The sequence below is a fragment of the Anguilla rostrata genome, chromosome 13 (genome assembly GCF_018555375.3).
Source record: "Anguilla rostrata isolate EN2019 chromosome 13, ASM1855537v3, whole genome shotgun sequence".
Taxonomy (NCBI): Eukaryota; Metazoa; Chordata; class Actinopteri; order Anguilliformes; family Anguillidae; genus Anguilla; species Anguilla rostrata.
This window is the reverse complement of record NC_057945.1, coordinates 12,013,870-12,041,080: the sequence shown is the minus strand read 5'-3', so window position 1 is coordinate 12,041,080 and position 27,211 is coordinate 12,013,870. Positions and strand designations below refer to the sequence as shown.

Below are 27,211 nucleotides of genomic sequence, written 5' to 3'. Positions count from 1 at the left end.
CATGATAGACCAATCAGCACTTCGCTAGAGCTTTCAGGACAATGGCACAACATCAACTAAGCGTCTTCATTTTGGCTCGTTACCTTGTGGTTATCACTGAACAGCGGTCGTTATTGAATATTAAGAGCCAAAATGGCGCACATATAAGAGAGAGAAAGAGAAAGGCGTAGATAGTCCATAAAGCAGCCAATAAAACGCTTTGAACGTCAGAACAACCTATAACCGAGAACGTTGACAGTGGGAGTGAGAGGAATGTCTTGCTGACAGGAGAAACGAAATTGTATCAGTGTATACATTTGAGTTGCAGCGAAAACCTACGTGAGCATTGTAACTTTAATCAGAGCAAGCCGTTTGACGACGTTCCTGCCGTGAATTCTAATATAGAAGTCATATCGCAGACTGCTGTTTTAGGAAGTAAACAAAAGAAAAGTGTTAATTCGGGTAAGTTTGTTTTTCTCTAGCTAACAGGTACTATCATAAGTAGCAACCGTTTTCCTTGTTTGTTCATTTATCTTGTTGTTAGCTTTAGCGTTCAGTTATCTAACTAACTTTTACATTTCCCTCACCTGACATCTTATTTTGGGTTCCTAGTACCAGTTTGCGATTTTATTAATTGCCGTGACAGTTGTTTACTAGCATAAATTGATATTTAGATATGTAGACTAGACTAGCGTACATTGTTTTTATGCATTGTGTATCCAGCTAGACTAACAATTTAGATCCAAGTTTTGGCCATACAATGGCTTCGTTACATGAAGCGAAATCATAGGCCTGTCATATGAAACGATTTATTCCACCCAAATAAAACAAATAAATATTGTGTCTCTGCTGCCAGTCACGCGATTGACTATTGTCTCGAGCTCAGATATGTGGGTGTTCGTGAAGGTGCAAGAAGCGCTGCATGATTCATTTTTTCCAGTTGTCTTTCATGTTTTCACGTGCACACGATGTTCATCTTGGTTCCTTCGTTTTTAGTTGTCATTTTTAGTTTTTGCTCCGTCGTTTAATGCCATGGTAAATGCTGGCAACTCGCAGGTCTGGAGTTGCTCTTTTGTACTTCCTTGAAGAATGTGTTGCATTGCCTACGCACGAAAAAACAAACAAAAAATGTTGCGCAATGGCTAGCTATATCAATGATCGAATCCTTACCGAATCAAATATTATTCAACATGTCCTCCCTCACCAGAACTCCAAGCTAAACATTGCACGTTATTTTCTATTTGGGAATTTCCCGACGAAATAAATTGCCGCTGTGAGAGGACGTTTTGTGTTCTCAGGATGGCGCAGTGGGAGAGGCTACGGCAACTGGACTCCCTGCACCAGCAGCAGTTGGATGAGCTCTACAGACGAGATGAGTTACCCATGGATGTGCGGTACTATCTGGCTTCCTGGATAGAGAGCCAAGACTGGTGAGGAGCAATTGCAAAACTCTGAAAGGATATCAGTTATTTTATGAGCCGGAGTAATCTTCGGGAAAGTAGACTCATAAATTAATTTGTCCTCCACTGCTGCTCTTTGAAACCCATGGGACCCCATGTGCAAATAGAAAAGAAAACAATGCTCACACATTTGGGAAGTTAAAATAAAAAAGCTTTCAACTATATGGGTTTAGAATATTTCGGAAGACTGCCATTGCCCTGCACATTGCAGCCAACAGAGTCTTTGTTATGGTAGGCCTTCAGCAGTTAGGCTAATGCAGACATCCACAGGCAGAAGATAATAATGACACCTTTGCTTTGTGAAGCGCAGGTAGTGCAGACAGTAAATGAAAAACCAAGATTGAACTAATGTGGGGAAAATATGAAATTAAAGAAAATGAACAAAGAGTAGTAAGCAGAATATGTTTAGGTCCAGTAGTCTAGGACCTTCTACCAGGAAACAAAGTTCACTCATCTCAAAAATGTCTACATTACATTACATTACATTAAGCATTTGAGAGTTTATCAGCGCTACAACAAAGTGTATACATAACGGGACGTAGCGAACCCTAGAAATACGTCAGTACAGGAACAACCGCATATCAACGGACCTGTGGTTCAACTGATAACACTAAGGCGCAGATCTATGAAAATAAATAAAATCAAGTAGTCGTTAAGACAGGCTCAACTAGCCCTATGACGCTGCCTAGTACAACCTAATTTAGTCATACATCTAGCAGGATTAGAATGAATGTAGAGATTTCTCAATGGAGAATTTGGGAATAATTTGATTTTGAAAGCATATAGCTTGTGGTCTCATTACCAGGCTTAGCACTGCATTCTTGGTAGCATGGGCAATTATGGCTTTAGGTTACATGGAACTCCCCTAGAAATCAGACACTAAAAGGACTGACGCTCCATGGGCATCAATGGAAGGTTAAAATGCTCCTCGGTATTACACACACCATGACACTTGTGCGCTGACATTGTAGTTGTTGTGTCCTTCTGTAGAGGATAAATTCGGGTCTCGCCTAGAAATTCTGTATCTGAAAATAAAACGGTGCCTGGCGGGAGGAGGAGGGGGGGGGTTTGATTGGAAGACCAGATTTGTGAGAGATGAGGAAATGGCAGTGCGGCCCGGAGCAGTGAGAGCTCTTTTTGTGTCCGTGTTCCGCTCCCAGGTCTCGGGCCACACAGGACCACTCCGCGGCCAGCATCCTGTTCCAGGCCCTGCTGGAGAACCTGGACAACCAGCACAGCCGCTTCGTACAGGAGGCAGACTTCCTGATGCAGAGCAAGATCCGCCGATTTAAGCAGAACTTCCAGGTCCGGAAAGCCAGTGTTGCTATCGAATTCTTAACAAACGATTATAACGATCGCATGGTGGTAACAACAACAACGATGTTGTGGATGAAAACTTTTACAAATTAAAAAAAGAAATGGGGTTTCTGTTCATTTATGTGATTTTTTTAAAAGTTTTTTGTCAAGGAAATTGATTTACTCTTTTCATTCCTTAAGGGAAATGGGGGTTACATGGGCAATGCTTGGTCTCTGATCCAAAGTCTTTCTCTCTCCTCCTCTTCATTTCTGCAGGTGTACCAGGAGCAGCCATGGATCCTGGCAAATATTATCCAGTGGTTCCTGAACAAAGAACGGGAGATTCTGCAGTCTTCTCAACTGGCAGAACAGGTAGATGAAACAAAACAGTATTATTATTAAAGCCTTCTTCACTTGAGAAATGAATGCATTGAAGTTGGTAAGCTGATCTGTTTATCTGGCTTGATTAACAAGTGGGAACAGATATTAGTGTTTATTTATACATCACTGGTAAGCTCGGTAATTGCAAAAGGCCTGGTAGGCCCAGAAAGACCTCTACTGTTGATGAGCGACGAATTCTCACCATAATGAAGAAAAACTCCCAACGCCTGTCTGACTGATCACAAACACTCTTTGGGAGGCTGGTGTGGTTGTGCCAGCGACTAATGTTCACAAAAGCCCTCACAAACAGTGCTACAGAGGCTCCACTGCAAGATGCAAACCACTGGTTAGCTGCATAACCGGATGGCCAGGCTACAGTTTGCTAAGAAGCACCTAAAAGATCCAGCAGATTTCTGGTAAAAGGTCTTGTGGACAAATGAGACCAAGATTTGCTTGTATCAGAGTGATAGCAAGAGCAAAATGTGGAGGCCAAAAGGAACTGCCCAAGTTCCAAAGCCCCCCCCCCCCCCCTCCCCCCTTCATCTGTGAAGCATGGTGGTGGGGTGTTATGGGCTGGACATGTATGGCTGCCACAGGCACTAGCTCACTTCTGAAGTGTACAGAATCTGCTCAAGCTCTAGCAGATGCCTCCAAACTCATTGGACAACACTTCATCCTATAGCAAGGCAATGATCCCAAGCATCCTGCTAAAGCAACAAAGGAGTTTTTCAAAGCTAAAAACTGAAAAATTCTTGACTGGCCAAGTCATTCACCCGGTCTGTATTCAACTGACCATGCTTCACATGCAGAATAAAGAACTTGAGACAACTAGCCCCTAAAAACAATCAGTTGTCTGACACATCAGGCAAGCTGTAGTATCCAGCATTGCACTGACCAAACCCAGTCCCACTACACTTCAGCTTTAGAAAGCTACTATTCATAGCAGTGCAAGTGTCAGCCAATATCTGCTGCAATATGACATTTATTCAAAGAGCGCCTGTATGTGTCCCACATTGGTGTTTGAAAAAGCGTAAATACAGTGTTGATGTGTAGATTTTACACAATTTATACCTGGATTCAATCAACATTTGTCCTTAACTGAGAACAGGTGTTTTTTTTAACAGTACAGTGGCCACAACATACCTTTTTAGTCTCTTGGGTGTAAAATATCAAGTGTCACTGCCGTCATTAAACTTTTAAAATCTCTATTTTTGTTTCTTTTCCTGAATATGTGTCTTAAAAAATCTTCACAGTTTCATGCATAGCTCTTATATTACGCTGCTCTCAAAATGCGTGCGCATGTGTTTTTATTACTAGTTATAAATCACATCATTATGTACATGTGCAATAAATAGAGGCATTGCAAAGTTGTGGATGTTCAAGTATTGCAACAAAAAATAACCAAAATTTACTACCCAAACTATGTGATGGGGGGAAGTCAATGGCAGATAAGCCTGTTGTAACTGTCCACTTTTGATAAGTGTGTGGTCCGCTCCCTTCTTGTGCATGTGCGTTTCCTGCGGAAATTCCCATTGCAGCTGTTCTGGCTGGGTTGCGGTGTTACACTGCTCTGTTGTGACTCCACCCCTCTGTCGCAGAGTGAGAGGGGACACTGCTTGTCCATCATCAGAACTCCTCCCCCTCTCCACCCCCCAGGTTCAGATGCTGCAGGTCCAGCCAAGCCCCGTGGAGACCGACAGCCACAGGAACACCGAGCGCAAGATGGCCGACCTCAGGAAGCAAGTGCAGGTGTGCCTCTGCGTTTGAGATCTTCAGAATTTGTGATGTCAGGTTAACAGCTGTGTCTTCCCTCGCAAAGTACACAATACGCACGGCGTACACAGGAGGAGCAATGCGGAAAAGGGTTGGCACACCCTTACAACATGAGAGAGACAGAATGAGCTATACCTGTACCTGAAATAAAATGTAAAAAATTAAATGTTTGTAAAAATTAATTTGGGGATGCGGGACTGGGCATGTGCAGTTCCCACCTCACTTGTCTGCAGCCGCAGCCAGGCTCACGGATCCCTCTGCCAATTTGGGAGAGCGCAGGCGTCCGCGGTTTTTCCGACACGACCCGCGGTGTCGCGGGCTGCTTCTCCTCGCGCCGCGGACCGCAGCCGAGCTTGCGCAGAGCGCCGTCGGGGGAAGACCTCTCGCGCGCGGTTTTCTCATGCGGTCCACGGGCGTCCAATCAGCCGGTGGCTAGATGGCGCGAACCCAGGTCCCGGTACCCTGAGTGATGCAGTAAGCAACGTGGCCCTGTGGAGCTACCGGCCGCAGGCAGCGCCGGCTGGCATGGCCTCCGGATTCGATCCGAAGGCCGTTCGGGCTCATCCATGCCCCACGGCATGGTGCCTTAACGGGACGAGCCATCCAGCAGCCCCAATCACGAGCCCCGATTGTTTGCATAAATGAATGAATGCCATATGTAAATGTCTTCAATGTGATTTAAGAAAAACAGTCAAAAATCATCGTGGAGGAGTTGGAGAGTGTTGAACCAGAGGTTTATAATTGTCTAGTGGTGTGGTGCTCTAAATCCATCTCGACTCTTTCTGTGTGTTCAGGTCATGGAGCACAGTGTAAGATCCCTGGAGGAACAGCAAGATGAGTTTGATTTCAAGTACAAAACTCAGTCGATGGAAGGTGAGGCATGCGTTTCTTGTTTTGTTGTTCGTGGCTTGTTTGTGGGGAAAAAATTGGATTCTCGCCATGTCTCTGCACTCCTGTTTCAGGAAAAACCGGTTTTGGTTCAGAAGGTGAACATTGATCCCTGTCTACACGTTTCCATTTGAACCATATTTCAAATTGGCTTGAGCTCTCTCTCTCTCGATCTCACGATCGGGCACGGATGCGTCTGTGGGTGCAGATTATTGGAGGTTCCAGATGAGAAATCGGGTGGAGGGTGGGGGGGTGGTGGTGGGGGGGTAACTGGGCATGCTCAGCCCCACGTTGAGCAGCAAAAAAAAGGCATGGGACCAGCTGTCAGAACTGGTGCGCTTTGTCGCACGCGTGTTTCAGTGAGTGACTGTGAGCTGCCCCCCAGGGAACATCACCGAAGCAGAGAAGAGCGAGCAGATGAAGATCCTGCAGTATCTGCTCAACAGGCTGGACGCTTCCCGGAAGGTACTGCAACAGGCTCGCTCACAGATAAACCTGTTGTCTTTAAAAAAAATACATATATATTATTGATCATTTTATTGATGGGTTTATTTAAAGGGGCAGGCACAGATTACAGTAACCAAGCTAGCTAATGTCAAAATGCCTGGAGCGAAGCGTGATGAAGTAGAAGTATATAAAGTATAATTTATGCGACTAAATTAAGTTTCTTTGCGACAAAAAATACTTTAATGTTGTTGTTTGTTCTTTATTGTAAAGTGAGTATCACTTCAGGAACTTAAAAGTGCTGTTTTAGCTCTGATATCGGCAAAATCAAAATGATACCCATCCCTAGTTCTTTTTAAGCTTTGTGTATAGATCAGAAAGCAGTGAAGATATGAATTATTTAATGGAAGTTCTGCGGTCTATAGTGTATCAGGTCCCATCTAAAGTTCTTTGTTTGTTGGCTCTGTGAGTGTATTGCAATACTGTTATGAATATCAAAGATTGTTGGGACCTGGTTTAAAACATTTAAGCCTCTCTCTCTCCCTCTCTCTGTCTCTCTCTCCCTCTCCCTCCCTCTCTCTCTCTCTCTCTCTCTCTCTCTCTCTCCCTCTCTCTCCCTCCCTCCCTCCCTCCCCCCCTCAGGCCCTTCTCTCAGGGATGAGTGTGCTGTTGGACGCAGCTGATGAACTCTTCGCTCTGCTGGGGGAGGAGCTGACTGAGTGGCAGCGGCGACAGCAGACGTCCTGCATCGGAGCTCCGGTGGAGACCTGCCTCAACCAGCTGGAGATCTGGTGAGTCTCCCCCAGTCTATATCTGTCTGAGTCCCCTTACCCGTCCCCTCAGTCCCCTTACCCTCCCCCTGAGACCCCCCTCCTCAGTCCCCTTACCCGTCCCCTCAGTCCCCTTACCCGCTCCCTCAGTCCCCTTACCCACCCCCTGAGACCCCCCTCCTCAGTCCCCTTACCCCCCTCCTCAGTCCCCTTACCCGTCCCTCAGTCCCCTTACCCATCCCCTCAGTCCCCTTACCCGTCCCCTCAGTCCCCTTACCCGCTCCCTCAGTCCCTTACCCACCCCCTGAGACCCCCTCCTCAGTCCCCTTACCTGCCCTCTCAGTCCCCTTACCCGTCCCCTCAGTCCCCTCTGGCGGTCTCTGTCGCAGTTTTAGCCGCGCTCGCACGCCCCCCTGACGCTTTCGCCGCCGCCCGCAGGTTCACGGCGGTGGCTGACTGCCTGTTCCAGCTGCGCAAGTTCCTGCGGAAGGTGGACGAGCTGCTGGGGAAGGTCACGTACGAGCGCGACCCCTTCAAGACCCAGAAGCCCGATCTGGAGAAGCGGGCGGAGCTGCTCCTCACCGCCCTGCTGAGGAGGTGATCCCGTCGCCCTGGGGTTGGGGGGCTTGGGGAGGGGGGGTGGTTAGAGAGGTCCCGGCTGATCCCAGCTCTGCTCTGTTCTCCAGCGCCTTCGTGGTGGAGAACCAGCCCTCCATGCCGCAGGGGAAGGGACCCCTGGTGCTCCGGACCAACGTGCAGTTCTCCGTCAGAAGCAGGCCAGTGTGGATCACATTTCAGTGTAGAACCAGGCCAGTGTGGATCACATTTCAGTGTAGAACCAGGCCAGTGTGGATCACATTTCAGTGCAGAACCAGGCCAGTATGGATCACATTTCAGTGTAGAACCAGGCCAGTATGGATCACATTTCAGTGTAGAACCAGGCCAGTATGGATGACAATTCAGTGTAGAACCAGGCCAGTATGGATCACTGCTCTGTGTAGAACCAGGCCAGTATGGATCACTGCTCAGTGTGTAGAACCAGGCCAGTATGGATCACTGCTCAGTGTGTAGAACCAGGCCAGTATGGATCACTGCTCAGTGTGTAGATCTAGGCCAGTATGGACCACAGCTCAGTGTGTAGAACCAGGCCAGTATGGACCACTGCTCAGTGTGTAGAACCAGGCCAGTATGGACCACAGCTCAGTGTGTAGAACCAGGCCAGTATGGACCACAGCTCAGTGTGTAGAACCAGGCCAGTATGGATCACTGCTCAGTGTGTAGAACCAGGCCAGTATGGACCACAGCTCACTGTGACCATTTACCAGCAGTATTTTGGTTTACCCATTTATTGTTAATTTTTGCTTGGCATTGACAAAGATGGTTTATAAAAAAGATGATGTGTCACAAAGGATTTCATCTGTACTGTATGTGAAACATGGCTGCTTGGGTCCAGTGTAGTTGTTGTGGCAGCGCTACCTGGAGAGCAAAAAAGGAATTGCCTTGCAGTTAAATTCCAACATAATAATCCAACATGACATACTGTGTGTTGGACCTTGGATTTCTGAACCTTTTGTCTTCAAAGGCAGGAACCCTGTCTTGACAAACTTGCAGGTTGAAATCTGTTTTTCATAATATTTAATAGCATTGTCCAAAAGGAGTTATTAAAATATGTCTCTGTCTCTCTTTCTCTCTTCCTCTGTCTCTCTTTCTCTCTCTTCCTCTGTGTCTCTTTCTCTCTCTTCCTCTGTCTCTCTTTCTCTCTCTTCCTCTGTGTCTCTTTCTCTCTCTCTCTTTCTGTCTTCAGGCTGCTTGTCAAAGTGCCTGAGCTGAACCATGCCATGAAAGTGACGGTGTCGATTGACAGGTGAGCTGGGAAACGGAAAGCACTCACTCTCCCCTCATCTACTCGCTCCTGTGAGACGCAGGCGTCTGCGTTAAGTCCGTTTAAGATTTTTCTCAGGATAAGATGCGTGAAGGCGCGAAATATAAAGTAGCGTCGCAACAGTGGCAAATGAATGTTGTTTTAGCCTTTGGTGTCGATGGGTGTTATTGTGTGAGGATTGGTCGTTGGGTACTCGGTGTGGTCGTGACGTGGAGGACGGCGGCGGCGCAGGCCGCTTTGTGCCGCCGCGGCGCGCGGCTCTGTGGCGTTCGTGCTGACGCCCGTGTCCCTGTTCTCTCTTTCAGAGACGCGGTGCAGGTGAAAGGGTGAGTGGCGGTCCCTTCCGGTCCGCCGGCGCTGCCGATCGGCCGGCCCCCCCGCGCCGCTTCGTCTGGCTGAAGAGCGCCGGCCTTCGCGTCCGCGCTTCCCGCTTTTCTCACGCTTCGCTCGCGGCCTCTTCCTTTCCTAACGTAGTTTATTTTTGTGTTTTCTCTGTAGTGGGATAGAGCCAGACCTGCGCCAAATACGTTGTTTGTTTTAGATTCATGTACTTTTCTGTGCTCTGTTGATCTTGCCTGGTGTGATTGAGCCTGCCAGTATGGCCAGAAGGCGGGGTTTGCACTTTTTTTGAGAATATTTCATTGGTTCCAACACACCAGACAAGATCAGTAAAATGTAGAAAAGTAATCGAATCGAAAACAAATAGGTATTTGACCCAGGTCTGGATAGAGCAGTACTGGACAACCCGGTCTAACGCTCCTCATTGAGCCACAGATGCTTGAGTGCATGTGCGCGTGCGCTGGGAGGAGTGGCGTAGAGGTCCATTAAAAAACGGCCCGTGAACGCAATTTAAAATATGTTTAGCGCAGCGCAGCGCAGAGCAGCGTAGTACAGCGGAGCGGGGGCTGGCGGGAGGCTCGGCCTGTTAGAGCGCTGCTCTGCGAACGCTCAGCCTCGTGCCGACTGCAGCGAGCGGTGCCGCGGTGCCACGCCCTGAGCGCGCTCAGTCTCGCCGTCTCTCTGACCGAAGGTACCGGCGGTTCAACGTGCTGGGGAACAGCTGCAAGGCCCTGAACATGGCGGAGAGCACGAGCGGCGGCATGGTGGCCGACTTCCGCCATCTGGTGAGTGGAGGCCGAAGTGCGCCCCGCGTCGAGGGGGGCGGGGGGGGGTTTCTCTTTCCCGGGTTCGACCGTTACGGAGTTTGATACCTGCAGTTATTGCCACCGGTTTATTTCAGTCCGCAGCACGTGGGGGTTTTAAAATCCGTGTTGAGATCCGTGTCAGTCCAGTATCATTTGGTGTGCTGAGATTTCATACAGCACATTCAGTACCGAAGTAGGTAAGCCAGCATTTCCCTCGTAGGTTATTGTGAATGCATACAAGGGCAAGCACTGTTATCGGCCTTCTTCTAGATTAGGGGTGTCCCCTCTGGTTCTGGACAACCACAGGTTCCGCTGGGTTTCGGCCTTTCTCAGCATTTAATTGAGGAGTTAAAGAAACTGATAACACAGTTGCTGCTTAACGGTGAGAGCCAGCAGACAACTGTGGCTCTCCGGGCTGGGGAACTGATGGCTTTGGTAATTGCTGGAAAGGGTTGAGTCTAAACCAGTTTTTTTTTTTTGTCCGGTGAAAGAGCAGTTTTCTCTTGTTACTGCACTGTGAGTAAGAGCTGCAGCTAAATGGCTGTAAATGTGAAGCTTGGATGAGGGGTGTGCCTGCCCTGAGGAGCGTAGCATGGCTGGAGCAAGTCATGAGTGACAGATGGCCTCTGCTGCCCATGGTCCTAATGTCTGTCTCTCCCTGCACAGACCCTGAGAGAGCAGAAGTCTGGAGGAGGCAAGGGAGTGAATGATGTGAGTTCATATCCTGTTTATATGCACGCACACTAGGACAGTAGCACACTAGCACACTAGGACACTAAGCGCAAACACACTAGCACGCTAGCATGCACACACGTATACACTGATGCCCACACATGTTGACAAATGTTTGTGAGCCTATGCTCCCTTCTCACACCACGCCGTTTCTCTCCCACTCTCTCTCTGACACACACACACACCGACACACACACACGCACACCTACGAACACATATGCACACACACACCTGCAAACCTATACACACACACACACACACACACACACACACACGTCTGACAGAAGCACAGCCAGGGACTCCACAGTACTTTAGTTGAGCCTATAAAAGCCCTGTTTTATGCAGTGTTCCTTAGAGACGGGCTACCTGGAGAGTACCGCAGTGCAGGGCCCGGGGCTGTGGTTGTTATTGTATCTGTTTGCGTGGCCTGGCGCTGTCTGCACGGGGAGGTCGGCGCGTCTGTGCTCAGAAAGAGAAGTGCGCTGTGCGCTGTGCGCTGTGCGCTGTGTGCAGTGTGCAGTGTGCAGTGTGCAGTGTGCAGTGTGCAGTGTGCAGTGTGCAGTGTGCTCACGCAGAGACGTGTGCTGTGTGCAGTGACCTCGCTCTTGTCTCGCAGCTCTCCTTGAGCGTGACCGAGGAGCTGCACGTGATCCACTTCGAGACCGTATTCGAGCTGCACGGACTGTCAGTCGCGCTGGAGGTGGGTCTTCCCGTGGCCTCCCCTCCCCTTATTGGTCCTCGGCTTCACGTCCACGAGCTCCCGACTCTGTAGCGCACGAGTGGTTACGAATGTGCACACGGAGCGACTTTGCTCCTGAGGAAAAGTTGCCACTGGATGAAGACTTGCGTTGTTTGGGTGTTTTGTGGGTTAATGTGGCTCTTATAATCAGTAGCGTGTCGTTTATAGTCTCCCTGTTCCGTGACTGACACTCGGCACAGTCCAGTGCTTGGGTTAAACCGACTGAATGTGCATTCCTGCTGGGTTTGGCTGGGACGGCGGGTTTGGGATCTGTCGCGCGCCTGCGGCGCCCCCTGCTGATCGGCCTTGTGCTCCGCCCTGTTCCTCCGACAGGCCTCCTCGCTGCCCGTGGTCATCATCTCCAACTCCAGCCAGCAGCAGACCGCCTGGGCCTCCGTGCTGTGGTTCAACATGCTGTGCTCCGACCCCAAGGTGAGCGTGTGACCGTGCCCACATTCCATCGCTGACCGCTCCAGGTCACGCTGACCGCTCCGGGTCACTCTGACCGCTCCGGGTCACGCTGACCGCTCCGGGTCACTCTGACCGCTCAAGGCTGTACTGACCACTTGCTGATACTGTTGCACCTTTCATTCAGTAACCCTGTTGGAAGGTTCAGTGAAGCACACAACTTTACCGTAATTAAAAATGTTTGTGAGTAATTGTAATAACCCTGTTTGTTTGGTTAAACCAGGGGTCTGCAACTCTGGTCCTGGAGAGCCACAGGCTCTACTGGTTTTCATTGTTACTCTGCTTTAATCAATTAGAGCGGTTGGTTTCACTGCTAACTGTGTGTGCGTGTGTGTGTGTGTTTGTATCCATGTGCACGTGTGTGTGTGTGCGTGTGCATGTGCGTGTGTGTGTTTGTGCATGTGCATGTTTGTGTGTGTTTGTGCGTGTGTTTGTGCGTGTGTGTGTGCGTGTGCGTGTGTTTGTGTGTGCGTGTGTTTGTGTGTGTGTGTGTTTGTGCGTGTGCACGCGTGTGTAGAATGTGAAGTTCTTCGCCAGCTCCCCGGCAGCCTCCTGGCCCCAGCTCGCGGAGGTCCTCAGCTGGCAGTTCCTCTCCTCCACCCAGAGGGGGCTGGACGACAGCCAGCTGCACATGATCGCTCAGAAACTCTTCGGTACGGTCCCCGTCCCCGGTTTCCCACCTTCAGACTGTTTAAGTTTCTCTCAGCTGGATATGAAGGAGTGCATTTAACTCATGAGTTTACCTGGCAACCATTTTCTTTCAGGTAATGCCTATTTGATTTATTCATTTTCCCTCCATTTCTCCCAGTAATGACAGCGGGGGTCAAAGTGGGTAGAGAATGCAAGGGATTATGCAGTCGGGCTGATGATTTGGTTGCCAGTTGAGGAGAACGTTTACTAGAACAGTGACATTAACCTCACTGATTGTTATCGTAGAGGCCACAGGGTGTTTAGTGACCACAGCAAGTCACAACGTCTGTAGCATCTCATTTGTTTCTGATCCACCAGGCAAGAAGCAAAGCTACTGCAACTGCAAAATGCCCTGGGGCAGGTTTTCTAAGGTGAGGAAAAAAAAAAAAAGTGTTTGTAGTGTTGGTATGCCTTGTCAGTTTGGTGCTCGACCAGCGGAGGCGCTATTCCCTGTTGTCGCAAACGTGCGGACCACAGACGTGCTCTCTTGCGCCCTACAGGAAATGCTTCCCGGCGTGAACTTCACCTTCTGGACCTGGTTTGACGGCATCCTCGTCATGGTGAAGAGCTACCTGGAGAACCTGTGGAGGGACGGGTAAGCTCGCCCGGGCCCCGTTTCGGCTGTCAAGCCCGACGCAGCGAATTATCTGCACGGGTAGACGCCGATGCAAGCTTTTATGAGGCCTTTTCTGAAGGTGCACTGTGGGGTTTTTAAGCAATGCTTTGTGTGTGTGTGTGTGTGTGTACATGCACGTGTGTGCGTGTTTGTGTGTGTGTATGTGTGTGTGTGTGTGTGTGTACATGTGCGTGTTTGTGTGTGTGTACATGCACGTGTGTGCGTGTTTGTGTGTGTGTTTGTGTGTGTCCATCTTCGTGCCTGTGCAGATGCATTATGGGATTTGTGAGCAAAAGCCGGGAGAAGATCTTGCTGACGAAGAAGCAGAACGGGACCTTCCTGCTCCGGTTCAGCGAGAGCATCAAAGATGGCGGCATCACCTTTTCCTGGGTGGAGTATTTTATAGACGGTGAGGGCGGGGTGGGGGCGGGAGCTGTGAGGGGAGGTTTGGGTTGGTGTCTGCTACGCGCTTGTTGGTGAAGCTTTACGCGGACAGTGGCGGCAGTTTGAGGTGGAGGCGTGGTCCCATATTATATACGATGGGTGGGCGGGTTTGCACACACAACCTGGACTTCATTAAAATGAACAGCATAATTTTTGGGCTTGGAAGTCATTGTAAAAATCGATTGGATTCAGTAAAATTCAGTATGATGAAATTTGGGTCAACATAATTGTAAGCCAAATCACTGTGGTAAACATTGTTGGTGTCTGGGGTATTGCCCATTCACACACACCTTTCGTGTAATCATTTTCTATGCAATTACATATGGAACCAGTAGGTGGAACTATTTTTATAGTTGTGTAGCCTACTAATAGCAAGACATTTGACACCGTCACTAAGTATTATTCATTAAGCTACTGCTCAATCATATGCTTACACTGTTTCTTAAAAAAACAACCTTTTATTTAATTTTAAAAAGCAGCCACTTTCTGTAATCTTTTATAACAATGAACCTAAAACCATTAGTGTAAATGCATTTTAAAAATAGGCCTATTGGCTTAACTCCGTCCATCCATCCATCCATTCTCTAACCGCTTAGTCCAGCTCATGGTCGCGGTGGCGAAATATGAAACAAAAACAAAGACATGTTGCCACACAAACAATGGATGATGATGGAGAGCGACAGTTACCATAGCAACCTGATAGTGAATATTTTTTTTAAATTTCCATACGGGAGGTGGCGCTTCTGTGACCGGCCCCGCCTTGTCTCGTTTTCCCCGCCCCTTCCTTTAGGAACGCCCAACGTGCGCTCGGTGCAGCCCTTCGTCAAAGTGGACCTCGCCCAGATCCCTTTCTCCGAGATAATCCGCAACTTCCAGATACTGGAAGCGGAAAACGTTCCGGAGAACCCCCTCAAGTTCCTGTACCCCAACACCCCCAAAGACGAGGCCTTCGGGAAGTACTACTCGGAGAAGAGTGGAGGTGAGGCTCCCGCTCACCGGCGCCCGGGGGCTAAATGCGGGGCCCTCCGGGCCCTTTCCCAGAAAGCTGCGGGGTCTCCTGCCTTGTGCTTTCACCTGCAAAATCAGGAACTAGTTAGGTCCCAAGATATCAGGCGAGGCAGGTTAGCCACTTCAGATTATTCTCCAGGATACAACCAAATTCTTCCCAAAGTTACGATGTCATTGTATGCCCGTTAGAGCTTATGGCACGGCCTTTTTAAATTGGAGTTTTTTGTCATTGATTTTTAAGAGCTAAATAGAAGCTATTATGTGCGAAGCAGAAGGGTCCGCTGTGAAACCGGCACGGTGTGTGTAAAAATGACAATATGACAGCTATATACAGCTTCAGCGGCGATGACTCGTCCATTAGCCTCATGGACTGCTTCTCAAAATTCATTCCAAGCCCTTCAGTAAACCCAGCACTGCTTGTGTCTCCTGTGCATGTGTGATGGAGAACGACTCCCAGTACAGACATCGAACTAGCAATCCCATAACGTACACGTAACGGGTTTGAGCCTGTCCAAGTCTCACCATAAGTGTACCGCCAGCCGGTGACATCATCACTGTGCGCCGGCCCACGTCTAGAAAAAAAAAAAACATTTCATCGTTTTGTTTCTTCTCTTTGCAGCGGACAGCCCTTACATAAAATACATCAAGACCAAGCTCGTGTTCATCTCCAAAGAGTAAGTGCGCCTGGCCTCTGTCCATGCCCGCGTGCATCGTGGTCTTTGTGTGAAGCGGTAACACAAGCTCGAGAGAACGCTTTTTTTGACTTAGCTGCCGTTCGGACTGCCTGTTGGGTACGGTCTCGAAATAAATTCGGCAAGAAGCGTCATTTCCCCCTCGCAACTTACTAGTTCCCAGACTTGTGGTAAAATTGTGGTACGGTTTGAAGAAAAGCTCAGCTGTGAGCGAATGACTAAACGTTTTGAAAACGGTTAGCGCACCGAGAGATAAACGAGTGTTTTGTTTAGATTGAAAATCGGAAGACGGAAAGACAGCCAGGCAAGGTTGATTTCGACCCGAAGCAGTGGTCAGCCCCGGACTTTTTAGACCGTTAACAGTCTAGTCGGGGAAGTGAAACCTCTCGGAGCTTTTGTAGCAATAATGACGGCTATTTTATTTGCGAGGAAGCGAACCCGCTTGGTGTGGAGTTTTACTGGGACGTGGGCGTCCCGGAGGGCCGTTCAGTAGGCAGCTTTCCGTTCTGGGTTTGATTGGCCGTGTGGACCCAGTGCTGGCTCACTCTTAGGTTAGACGCCAGTAACGTAGTTCAGTTGCGAGTACGCGCCGATCAGATTAATCGCTTAAATTGACCTTGGCTAGTCGGTAAGAGCAGACGCTGGGGCGAAATCAAGAAACGGCCGCAGTCTTGCTTGAGTCCTGGTCTTTGATCTTCGTTTTTTTTTTTGTCTCCCTTTTTTTTGGGGGGGTCTTCGTTTTTTGGCGCTCCTGGCATAGCGGAGAGGTACTCTGTCGCCGGGACTCGTAGCATTACCCCCCCCCCCCCCCAGCTGAGGAGGCGTGGCTTTCCGGTGCGGTGATGTAATCCCCTCTTTATCATTGGTTACTTCAGGAACACGTTGGAAGCTAAATCGCCCATGAATCCGTTAGCTGATCCAGAAGCCGCGGTGCCGATGAACGGTCTGTGCGCGCCGCACGACGAAGAGGCAGCCGGTGAGTGTTAGCCGAGTAGCCTCCCACCCCCACTCCACCCCCAACACTTCCCACCGCGGGGGGGCACCTTCGCAGAACTCTACCCTGCTCTGCGCTCCACCTCTCCAGCTCCGTGCTCCTTGGCCCTGGGCGAGGGAAGCGTATCGATCTGTCTGACGTCCGTCCCCTTGGCACGCTGCGCCGAGCAGGCTGTCCTCTCTCTGAAACCTCTGGCATGCGGCTCGAACGAGGAATCAAGCAGACACACGGGCTTCGCTCTCATTGGACCGCGGCCCGGTGATGTCATAAACGGAGGGCGTGGTCAGCTTCCGCGAAAGTGAAAGTCTTGATTTTCGTCATGGTGGCAACTCACACTTTGCTTTTACTAATCTTCACTTCTGTGGCCAGAAATGGTGATTAACCTTTCAGAAATGTAACCCTCAAACCGTGGCCTTGTGTGGGATGGGCTTAGATTAACGGCTGCCATGTTTATTAGTTTTTTTTTTTTTACGATCTTCAGGTTAAATGACCCGATCGTTATTAAAATCACACTGAATTTCACTCGTCAAATTATCGGACCCCTTTTTACTTTTCTTTGTGCCACTCTGAAGTAAACACAAATACTCTATAACCTGTAGCCGGAGTTTGAAAGTCCAGGGTTGAGAAAGTAAAAGTCTTGCCGTGTGTTTCTTCCACCCACGAACACATTCGTTCTGCCTCCTGGATGAAGACTTGTGCTAACTGTGCAAATCCAGGTGACTGGAACAAAATGCTTTTACTTCCTGGACCTGGGTTTTTCCATCTCTGCCTGTAACGGGGGTCACACATTTAAAATGGATGTTTCGCTACGTGTGGCCCATGATGAACTCTAGACTTCGGACCGTGAGAACGATGCACAGGAAGACAAAACTCATAAGCATACGCTTTCCCTCGAGGAATATTGCAAAATAGGCAACAACAAACCACAACAAGAAGCTAACAGGTGGATAAAGAAGGCAGCCTAATATGTAAGAAGTTCCCTAGCTTCCCATCTGCCCTTCACCTGTGACTGCACATTCCGGCAGGTTCTCTGTGACTTTTGGTACGTAAGCACCGGAATTCACCGTGCAGCTGAGACGGGCACTCTTATTTTTCTCAACACGCCTCGTCTGGCTACCAGAATAGCTTGTCTCACAGCGCCAACGACTAGCTAAAAAAATAAATAAATATATTAGTTATAACCTAAATGGGTTAAAGAAATGGTTCTGTTTTTTTCAGCGCTGTTTTTATACTTGATGTTATTAGCTTTAGCCTGTGGACCTGTTCTAGAATGAGAGGTTAATGAATCAATGGGCTGAATGAACGAAACGTCTTTTTGTGTGTGTGTGTGTGTGTGTGTGAGATAAAACGTCACAATGAAACTTCAGCAAAAACGTTACATATTAAAGGCTTTTATGAATAAGGCTTTGTGTAAGTATTGATTAAAGGTGTTCAGCTTTCAGCAGCTTTTTGGACTGCGCCCTCTGCCGATCTCACCCCTGTCCTTCCTCTGCCCCCCCCCTCCCCCCCAGCCTCAGAAGACCTGCTGCGGTCCTCTGAATCCATGATGAGCGAGCTGGAGGACCTGTCTCCCAATATCAGCCTGCAGGACTTCCTGTTCAACGACCCCATGATGATCTCGGGCGACTTCCCTCCCTCGGACGAGCTGGACTCCGCCTCCGCCTCCATCGCGGCTCTCCCCGACCTCGCCGAACTCAGCTGCTACGCCCTTCCCTGCAGCCCGTACTGAAGGAGCTCCGCCTCCCACTCCCTCACTGCACACGCCCCAACGCAACCCCCCCCCCCGAATCCCCAAAGCCCAGACTCTAGGGTCTCTCAGTGCACTGGGAGCACAGCACGGGCAGCGGCCTACATGCACTAAACCCCCCCTAATTGTGCCGCATTCAGTCCGCGTATCTGTCATCTGGGAGACATTGTAATGACACTGTAAAATATTTCCGTTCTTCAGCTGATTCCTCTAACTAAGGTCCTGACCGGCTCCTTTTGGTCGTTTCAACCCTGGAGTTAATCCCAGTGTCCTGGCTCCCCTCTGTACCCCCCCCCCCCCTCTGTACCCCCCCCCCGTGTAGCCAGTCTGGTTGCATATGCAACTGCCTCCACAATCCATTGCATTCCTTTCCCAAATGATTCACCAATTCTCAGTTGACCTGTTTGGTGAAATGAAGGTAAATACATTTGTTTAGAAATGCAGGACAGCCCCACAGTTCTTCAAATGTGTCAAATGAAAGGATTAATGGGCCACTTAAAATGCACTATTTTAATACACCTTACTGCTGAGGACTTGGCTAACGTGCGAGACACAGTGGGCTTGTTTTCAGTCAGTCTCTTTTTGTCGTTTTTCAGGGTCGGTTTTCTGTAGCTGCATCAGGTTGAGGGAGGAGGAAGAACCGAAATTCCCCTTTTGTTACCAAACAGGAAGTTTTCTTGGGACAGTAATTTTCTTCGGTCACCGTCCATCGGTGCCGTAAAATCTAAAAATGAACCCGTCACATAAGCGGGTCAGGTTGCCCTTGTGCGAACAGCGAGAAATCGCTTCCTGTTTGCGTACTTCACTGCGCAGAAACTGGTTTGGATCTCTCACAAGTTTGTTGAGTCTTGGTTCATCGAAGGCAGATTGGTACTAAATTTGGTCTCTTCTGTTTAAAATTTTTTAATTTTTTTAAAGCATTTTATTTTTTTACTGCTAGTATGTGTAGTTTGCGATGTCGCTGAAGAAGCGGCCACATGAATGTGGAAAGGGAAGGCGACATTTAAAATGTTTCAAATTTACATGTGTAACCCGTTCTCGCTGTATCTAGGCCGATTTATTCAAAGGCTAATCGGAGCTGATTTTGAATCGCAGTTTGTTGGCGAAATGGATGTTCCTCACCTCACAGAAATGTGAAGTATGCTGTCGGGCTATATCTGCCCACCTGAGCTGATACCGCTGACGCGCACTGTCCAAGACTGCAGTCTGCGCTGCTGTTGCCACCGGCGTGTTTCAGTGGAAGCGTACGCTCCGAGCACTTTAAGAATAAGCCCTGGGGGCGGAGTCCTTCGAGGAGCGGAATAGACTCAAACTCGCAACGCAGCGAAAACGTCACGTGTGCGTTTATTTTCTGTGTGACGCTTTTGAGGCAATGGTAATAATACTCGCGCCATAATTATGTACACGATTATGCACGGTAATCACTGTTACTTACACCACCATTCTCATATTAAGCAATTCAGTTTTGAGGTTCTTAATTAGAAGCTCCAGATCTCGCAGACCATTCCCAGCCATTCTTTTTGACTGAATTTGCGTCGAGAGCCATTTTGGCAGTTGGTTGCCGCTCATTAGAGCCACTGGTCTGTACTTGGACCGGTACTTCTCTCTAGGGGTTTCGTCATACTTGTTCCTGGTTATGGTTATACACTTTGTTGTACGTCGCTCTGGATAAGAGCGTCTGCCAAATGCCTGTAATGTAATGTAATGTAATGTAATATTTTTGGGAAATGCTAAAGAAGATGGCCAGTAGCCATACCACTCCCTATCCCTTTCTTAAGCCTGAAGATAAGCAGGTGGGGGCTTATGTTAGTACTTGAATGGATGGAAAGCAATCTTTAAAAACCGGGGTCGTAACTTACTGGTCGTTAAATATCGCATGACACTTGCTCTCAAAGAGTAAGGGGGTTCCCCGGTGTCCTGGCGGAAATTCCCAGCTTGGCTCTCCGGACTGGGCTCCTAACCGCTTTCACTGGCGGAGTGATCCCTCCCTCTCCAGATCAGGTGATGTCCAGTTAGCGTTCTGCCACAAAATGGCTGCCGTGCAGCACCCCCCTGGGTGCTGGGCGCTGCACCTTAATTTTATTAAGTGAAAAAGTTTTTTAAATAAAATTGACAAGTAAAAGATAAAGTATTTGCAGTGTATTTTTGGCGGCTGTAGCACAGTAATAGTGGTGGGAGTCGTAATGCATCGGTAACATACTTCATAACTCTGCAGTGATGTTTTCTGTAACTTCTTTCATTAATAGAATTTCAACATTCCTGTTAGCCACAGAACAAAGTCGTATGTGCTTGTGCAGTGTCTACCTGCTCCTTTGCCACATGCTGTACATTCAGGCCATTGTCAATATTCAGTCCATCTCAGTCTTGTGGTACTGTGTGATGTGTGCGTATACTGTCTGCTCCTTTTGAAGTCTCAGGGCCACAGGAGGGATGGTGGCTCAGTAGAGCAGACTAACTCATGTAATGCCGCATTAGGTTTTCATAGTAGTCATGTTTGTGTTAATGTTTTCCCATGATCTCCAATAAACCTGGTTCCTCCTTAAATTTTGATACTGTTGTCTTGATTTTTTTTGTCTTGATTCATGTTTCCATTCCAAGTGTAATGTATGCAGGCTGTTGGTATTTTTTTGTGGTATTATTGTTATAAAAATCTTAGTGGAATTCTTAATAGCTCAAAATCAACATTTATGCTTGTTACATTTACAGTTACAAAACAAGGAATTAAAGTTGTGTCCATGGTATAATGGCAAAGAACACAGTCAGGTGTGGACCTTATACAGGAAGTGCAACACTGTGCGGAAGAAGTTCCTTGATAAAGCAAAGCTGTAAAGAGTTGCACAGTTTTGTACAGAAAGCTGATTTTTAAAAAATAAATTAGTTCTTGGTCTTCATCCATTCTGTGATGAAGTTGTTGCCGACATGTCTTCTGCACAGACAGCTGCACTAAATTGCCGAGCTCAGTTCTGCTGGAGAAATACATTCACTACTAAGCACAGCGGTGCTATTGGGCTGCAGTTTTAATGCTGAGCCTCCATTATCCACAAGTTCATAAATACATTTTTTTGTAAAAAAAAAGTCACAAAATGGGGTCATTCATCAGGAAATAACAGAGAAAACTGGACAAACGATAAAGAATGTTGTTGCTGCCTTCTTCTTTTTCAGACAGGCAAAATGTGTTGAATCGTTTCTGTGAACATTTCTCAAAGATAGACTCAGCCTGGGCAGTCACCTGAGCTCTGGTCTGAGTGGCAGGGCGGTGCGGGGGGGGCGCGTCACCGCTGGCAGAGACGCCTCAGAGGCTGTGTGGCGCGGGACAGCAGGACCCGGTACGCCTGTCCGAACTGGCGGTTCATGGCGGCGTAGAGGATGGGGTTGATGCAGCTGTTGAGCCAGGTGAGGTTGGCGCAGAACATGTGTGCCACCTGGGGGGCGCGGCCGCCGCGGTCGGCGATGTTGAGCAGGATGAAGGGGGCGAAGCAGCCCACGAAGCACAGGAAGACGGTGAAGCACATCCGGGTCACGCGGTCGAACTCCCCGTCGTCGCCGGGCGAGGAGGCGGGGGCGGGGGCGGGGGCGGAGGCGGGGGCGGGGCCGGGGGCGGGGGCCTTCTGATCCGTGCGGGAGACGGCGGCTTTGCTCGCGCCCGCCTCCGCCGCGCTGTGGCTGGACCCCGTGACGTCGCAGCTGATCTCGCAGCTCTGCGTCTGCACCCCGCTGTCCCCCTCGGTCGTGCCCTCCCCCTCCGCCACCGCCGGCTTCTTCCGGGACGAGCGCCGGCTGATCCTGTACCTGAGCAGCGCCCGGGACGCCGCCCTCACGCGCCAGTAGATGAGGAAGTAGAAGAGCCCCACGCAGCCCAGCCCCACGAAGAAGTAGAAGAAGAGCAGCACGGTGCTGTAAGGGCGCCCCCTGGTGCGGTGGAAGCTGCAGGTGCACACCTGCGGCGCGAAGACGAAGGCGGGCCAGAGCGGGCCGAAGCTGGCCAGGCCCACGGCCCAGGTGGCGGTCAGGAGCAGCGCCAGGCCGCGCCCCGAGAACAGCAGGCGGTAGACGCCCTGCCGCGCGATCATCAGGTAGCGCCCGGCCGCGATGAGGCAGAGCGTCAGGATGGACACCGAGTTGGAGAGGAAGAGGAGCAGGCCGAAGACGCGGCACCAGGTGGCCCCGCCCCTCCAGTGCAGGTGCAGGTAGGAGTCGACGCTGGCCGGCTGCAGGAGGCCGCAGTACAGCAGGTCGGCCGCCGCCAGGTTGACGATGAGCGCGTTGAAGTGCGTCCGCAGCCGGCGGTCCAGGATGAAGACCAGCACGGTCAGGATGTTCCCCGACATCCCCACCGCGGTCACCAGGGACCCCCACAGCACCCCGAAGTAACGGTAGCCCACCACCGAGGGGTGGTAGCAGGAGAAGGGGTCCACGGTGACGTTATCTGTGGCGTTCCACGTCATCCTGACGGGGAGGGAGGGAGGGAGGGAGGGAGGGAGAGGTTGCGTTAGGGCAGGCGCTCGCGAGAGAATCGCCGTCGTAACCCAGGTTTTACGAAACCCTGTACCTGCCGGCATGTGTTGCGGAATGTGTCAGATTGGGGAAGGTTCCTGCGTCAGGCATTGCCCAGACAAGCAGCTGCCCACGTGACAAGACTATGTCCTAACACTAGAGCCCTGAGTATGGTGTAATGCAGGTCTTTTCTGAACCAAGTGACATGGTTATAAAATATGTCGTAGTGCGGTGTGTGTGTGCATGTGTGTAATAACCTGTATCGATATGTGACACACCTTTAACTCTTTAACTCTGACTCAGATTAGTTTGAGAGTCAGTCTGAGTCAGATTTCCTCTCAGTGAGCCAGTCTGCCAGTGCTGCTCCTGGTGTTTTAGAGAAGAGAGCTGATTTCAGACTGAGCCCACAGAAATGAATTGTGAACATGACGGTGACCACTTTAGATTCCAATTCTGCAAACTCGTTGCGGTTGTGTTTGCGCGTGCGTATGTGCTTGTGCTTATATGTACTGCAACACCTTAAAAATAATAGTATCTGTCATTTATGCTCACCAAAAATGTAATCTGATTAATAGGAAAATCACCATATCTTAGTGAGAATTGTTTTTGTTGAAGGCTACTTGGTTTTACATATGATGTATAGTTTGTCCAAAATACAGATAGAATTTCAGCTAATTGGAAGAAGAACACCAAACTGAAAGTAGTTTGTGTGTGTGGTGTGTGTGTGAGATTTTTTTCTCACACACAAAGGCAGTAGTTATATGTGGTTTTGCATGCATGCTAGCTGCCCTAGTATGAGATGATTGTAGGCTGCTCTTTCACAGGTAAAACAAACCACAGTTCAAAATGCATCTTTGAAAAACACGGAAATTTCAAAATAGATTTGCAGTTGTGTGTGCAGTTTTCCACTAAACTAAGGAAAACTGCACACAATTGATTTTTATCAGAAATGGTAACCAGAATACAGTACGTGAATACTTTAACATATATGTTTTAAGTTTGTTTAAATTGCTAGCCCAACAAAATTAGTTCATACTGTATGACAGGCGGCAGTGCAGTGTAAAGATTAGAGAAGTTGGCTCCAATGTCGTAGGTTCGACTCCTGGCTGTGTCACTGTCCTTAAACCCTTAAGTACAAGTTATGTACTTACCTTGAACTACTTCAGTAACCTATCCAGATTGGACAAGAGAACAAACTAAATGCTGACATGTAGATGCATGTCAAAACTTCTGTGTAGTGATTGTAAATTATATGTGGCTTGGGTTAAAAAATTCTAACACAGAGTTAACACTCACACTTAAATGATAGATAGATATATATATAGATACTTTATTGTCCACTTTTGTGGAAATTTGCCTTTGGCTTCGCCATAGTTGCAAGCAGTCACACAATACAGGCTACAAACAACACAATACTAACAATATAGGTTTAGACAACACAGGCCACAAACAACCCAGTACATAGACAACACAACACAAAAGAGCTTCAAGTACCTTCCCAGTACATTAGAGTGCTATGGTCAAAATATTGTATTGAGCTGCCATAACTTTTTAAATGTCAAAGCTGAATTTCAATAAGATCTTTTAACATGTGAAATAGGTTACCTTGATACATGTGCTACAGTGTCCTCTTCTATAAGGTAGATGTCCTCTGGCACTGTTGCTCTCTCTCACTCTGTACCGCTCGCTCTCTCTCACTTCCTCTTATATTTGAATGAAGTCACATAGGCACCTCCTGTTTGAACTTCTTGCTCAACTTCAGAAATGCCTTCTGGTGCTCCTTTAACAGAACATTTTTGTCCAAAGTTTTGAGGAGGGTTCATCTTGCTCTTGTGCCCTAACCCTAACCCTAACCCTAACTCTGGCCCTGGCCTTGGCCCTAACCCTGACCCTGACCCTAACCCTAACCCTAACCTTATAAATAATATAACAAATCAATAACTTAAGTTTAATAAACCATTTTGAATGGTTAATATAGAACAAACCCCCTGCCCGCTCACCCTCCAAGTCCTTAGACTGTAGTATGGAGATTGAACATGTGAGTATAATGCCCAGTCAGGCATTGAAATGACCAGCGCAATCTCGCGGTAATCATTCACTGTTTACTCGACCCATGTTCATCCTCCCGTCAAATGGTTAATTAACCCTCCTGTTATGTTGCGGGTCAAATTGACCCTTTTGAAAGTTTGAAAATCTAGGAAAAATACTTAAAATTATTTCAGTATAAACTTCTTACTGGCCTTAATATGAATCAACATTTTAAATGAAAATGGTTCATTTCATGTATTTGCAAACCCCCCCTGTATGGGGATTGACCCGGGAACATTTTTGCTGTACCTAAAAAATGAACAGAACAGGAGGGTTAAACTATAAAAGATAACAGTCTACAAAAAACTATAACCTTATAAATAAATATAGCAAAGCAATAATTTAATGTTAATAAACTGTTTTGAAAAGTTAACATAGAACAAACCCCTTGCCCGCTCGCCCTCCAACTCCATAGAATGTGGTATGGAGGTTGAACATGTGAGTATAATGCCCAATCAGGCATTGAGAATGACCGGCGCAATCCCGCGGTAATCATTCGCTGTTTACTCGGCCCATGTTCATCCTCCCGTTAAATGGATAATTAAACCATGATATTTCACAAAGTATTTATCAGTAATTCAGCAAATTAATATAAACTGTTTATAAAATCTATTTTATAAAGTTAATAGAAAAAAACATCTTCACCCGCTCACCCTCCAACTGCTTAAACTGTAGTATGGAGGTTGAACGGGTGAGTACAATGCCCAGTCAGGCATTTAGAGTGACCAGCGCAATCTCGCTGCTCATTCTCTGTTTACTCTCCCTATGTTCATCCTCCCGTTAAATGGTTAATCAAACCATGATATTTAATGAAGCATTTATCAGTAATTTAGCAAATTAATATAAACTGTTTACAAAATCTATTTTATAAAGTTAATAGAAAAAACATCTTCACCCGCTCACCCTCCAACTACTTAAGCTGTAGCATGGAGGTTGAACGGGTGAGTACAATGCCCAGTCAGAAACTATGTGGACATCTGGAACGTGGCCGACGCAATCTCGCGGCTCATGGTTCCTATTGTGCTCACCATAATCACCCTCTCGTTAAAACATAAAATCGTGTACATGGTAGCATGGATGTGGACTGGTCGAGTATGTTGTCCAGGGACAACGGAAAGTAACAGCGCAATCTCGCTGTGAAAGACTCCTCTTTTGCTCACCAGAAAATACTCTTGTTAAATTAGCAAACCTTCATCCCGGATTATAGCCACGATTGAGAGTTGTGCTCGACAGACGTAGGCCCGTGCATGCCCTTGGTCTCCCCCGACCAACCACGCAGTCTATGTACTGTGATGGGGGGAGCCATTGTAATATTCTAACCCTAACCCTAACCCTAACCCTGGTAGCCCGGGAAGCAAAATAATAATTCAAGGGCCCACTTGGAGATCCACAAAATCTTGGTGAAAACAGGTCTCTAAATCTGCCATCAGACACAACATTTGTGCCAATCGACTTTTTTTTAGAAGTTTCCTGGGTTTGCGTTAGAACATGTATTGGACCCAGGAATTATGTCATCTACTGTTCTTGGGTCTCTTGTTAAGCTTAATGGAATCATGAAATTCGGCAAGTATAAAGACATTTTGACCAAATGGCACTCCTTGCCAGGAAGCTCAAATTGATCATTCACCAAAAAAAAAATCCAAAGTTCACCTCAGAATCAACCAAAAAAAAGAAACTGTTACACAGACCAAAATGACTGTTCTACAGTTGCTATTTGAGTGTCCAGGCTTGAACCCATTCAAAGGTTTGTGGTTTGAATTAAAGAAGGCGGTCGACAAGTGCAGAGCAAAGGATCAAAAAGATCTTGAAAGACAGACCCCCCTTACTTTCCCTCCTACACTTTAACTCGGCATCACCCAATCAGGGCAAACATCCTCAAGCCATGCTGGGTAAGTTATTTAAGATGGCCACAGGAAAAAGTTGTGTTGTATAGCCTTGGAGAAGAAATGTTTTTCTCTTTTTATTTTGGTGGTGGTTTCTTCGTGGTGTGTTTTTAGCTGGTTTCCTTTGATCCTGTGGTGCTTAAACTGGAAGCGGGTTACACTTTGGCAAGGTCTGGCTTATCCGTCTCTCTCTCTCTCTCTCTCTCTCTCTCTGTTTTCGGGTATTTCCAAATTAATTGTTTAATGTTTTGTATAATGTATTCTGTTTTGTAATTTAGAAGTAGTGAGCCTGCATTCAATAAATGATTATTTAATCTATTTACTGCTTCATACTGAATTCAATTATTTAACTTTAAAATTTGATTTAGAGCTAGTTTTGACTTGGTTGGTTGGTTGATTTCGCCAGTTCACTGTAGACTGACCTATTAATGAATTCGGTAATTTAATTTATAATTCTCATTTTCAACAATAACTATTAAATTAAATCACATAAAATAAATTTTATATGTAGGTTAAGTGATGGGGCTCTAGCATGCAATATCACTTGTGTTCAGTATTCAGAGTGCTGAACATTTTAACAAGGGCACTGATTGTTAGA

At 47.8% G+C, this 27,211-nt stretch overlaps 2 protein-coding genes across 4 annotated transcripts; one reads left to right on the top strand and one right to left on the bottom strand.

Annotated features, from left to right (window-relative positions):
- The first annotated feature begins 209 nt into the window (after positions 1-209).
- On the top strand, positions 210-20,698 carry stat2 (signal transducer and activator of transcription 2). 3 transcript variants are annotated; one of them, XM_064306368.1, is made up of 24 exons: positions 211-441; positions 1,278-1,409; positions 2,600-2,744; positions 3,012-3,107; positions 4,773-4,865; positions 5,684-5,762; positions 6,163-6,242; positions 6,864-7,012; positions 7,430-7,588; positions 7,678-7,767; positions 8,796-8,855; positions 9,179-9,199; positions 9,904-9,997; positions 10,685-10,729; positions 11,367-11,450; positions 11,823-11,921; positions 12,475-12,615; positions 12,971-13,018; positions 13,148-13,242; positions 13,533-13,672; positions 14,498-14,686; positions 15,335-15,389; positions 16,283-16,383; positions 17,913-20,698. In XM_064306368.1, the coding sequence occupies exons 2-24, from the start codon at positions 1,279-1,281 to the stop codon at positions 18,128-18,130; spliced, it is 2,412 nt and encodes an 803-aa protein (XP_064162438.1). In that variant the 5' UTR covers positions 211-441; position 1,278; the 3' UTR covers positions 18,131-20,698. The 3 variants fall into 3 exon arrangements, with proteins under 3 accessions (XP_064162439.1, XP_064162438.1, XP_064162437.1); XM_064306367.1 differs by having other exon boundaries at positions 212-441; positions 12,475-12,610; positions 12,966-13,018; XM_064306369.1 differs by lacking the exon at positions 16,283-16,383 and having other exon boundaries at positions 210-441; positions 12,475-12,610; positions 12,966-13,018; positions 17,913-18,089.
- Positions 20,699-21,219: 521 nt separating this feature from the next.
- Positions 21,220-24,423, bottom strand: gpr84 (G protein-coupled receptor 84). Its single transcript, XM_064306382.1, has 2 exons — positions 24,248-24,423; positions 21,220-22,594 (listed from the first exon to the last, which is right to left on the bottom strand). Exon 2 carries the CDS (start codon positions 22,591-22,593, stop codon positions 21,421-21,423), a length of 1,173 nt encoding a protein of 390 aa, XP_064162452.1. The 5' UTR covers position 22,594; positions 24,248-24,423; the 3' UTR covers positions 21,220-21,420.
- Between the last annotated feature and the right edge of the window lie 2,788 nt (positions 24,424-27,211).

Coding starts and splice junctions, on each gene's coding strand:
- stat2 (XM_064306368.1), top strand. CDS start 1,279: ATGGCGCAGTGGGAGAGGCTACGGCAACTGGACTCCCTGCACCAGCAG. Junction 5,763..6,162: donor CAAAACTCAGTCGATGGAAG/GTGAGGCATGCG, acceptor GCTGCCCCCCAG/GGAACATCACCGAAGCAGAG. Junction 7,589..7,677: donor CTCACCGCCCTGCTGAGGAG/GTGATCCCGTCG, acceptor TCTGTTCTCCAG/CGCCTTCGTGGTGGAGAACC.
- gpr84 (XM_064306382.1), bottom strand. CDS start 22,593: ATGACGTGGAACGCCACAGATAACGTCACCGTGGACCCCTTCTCCTGC.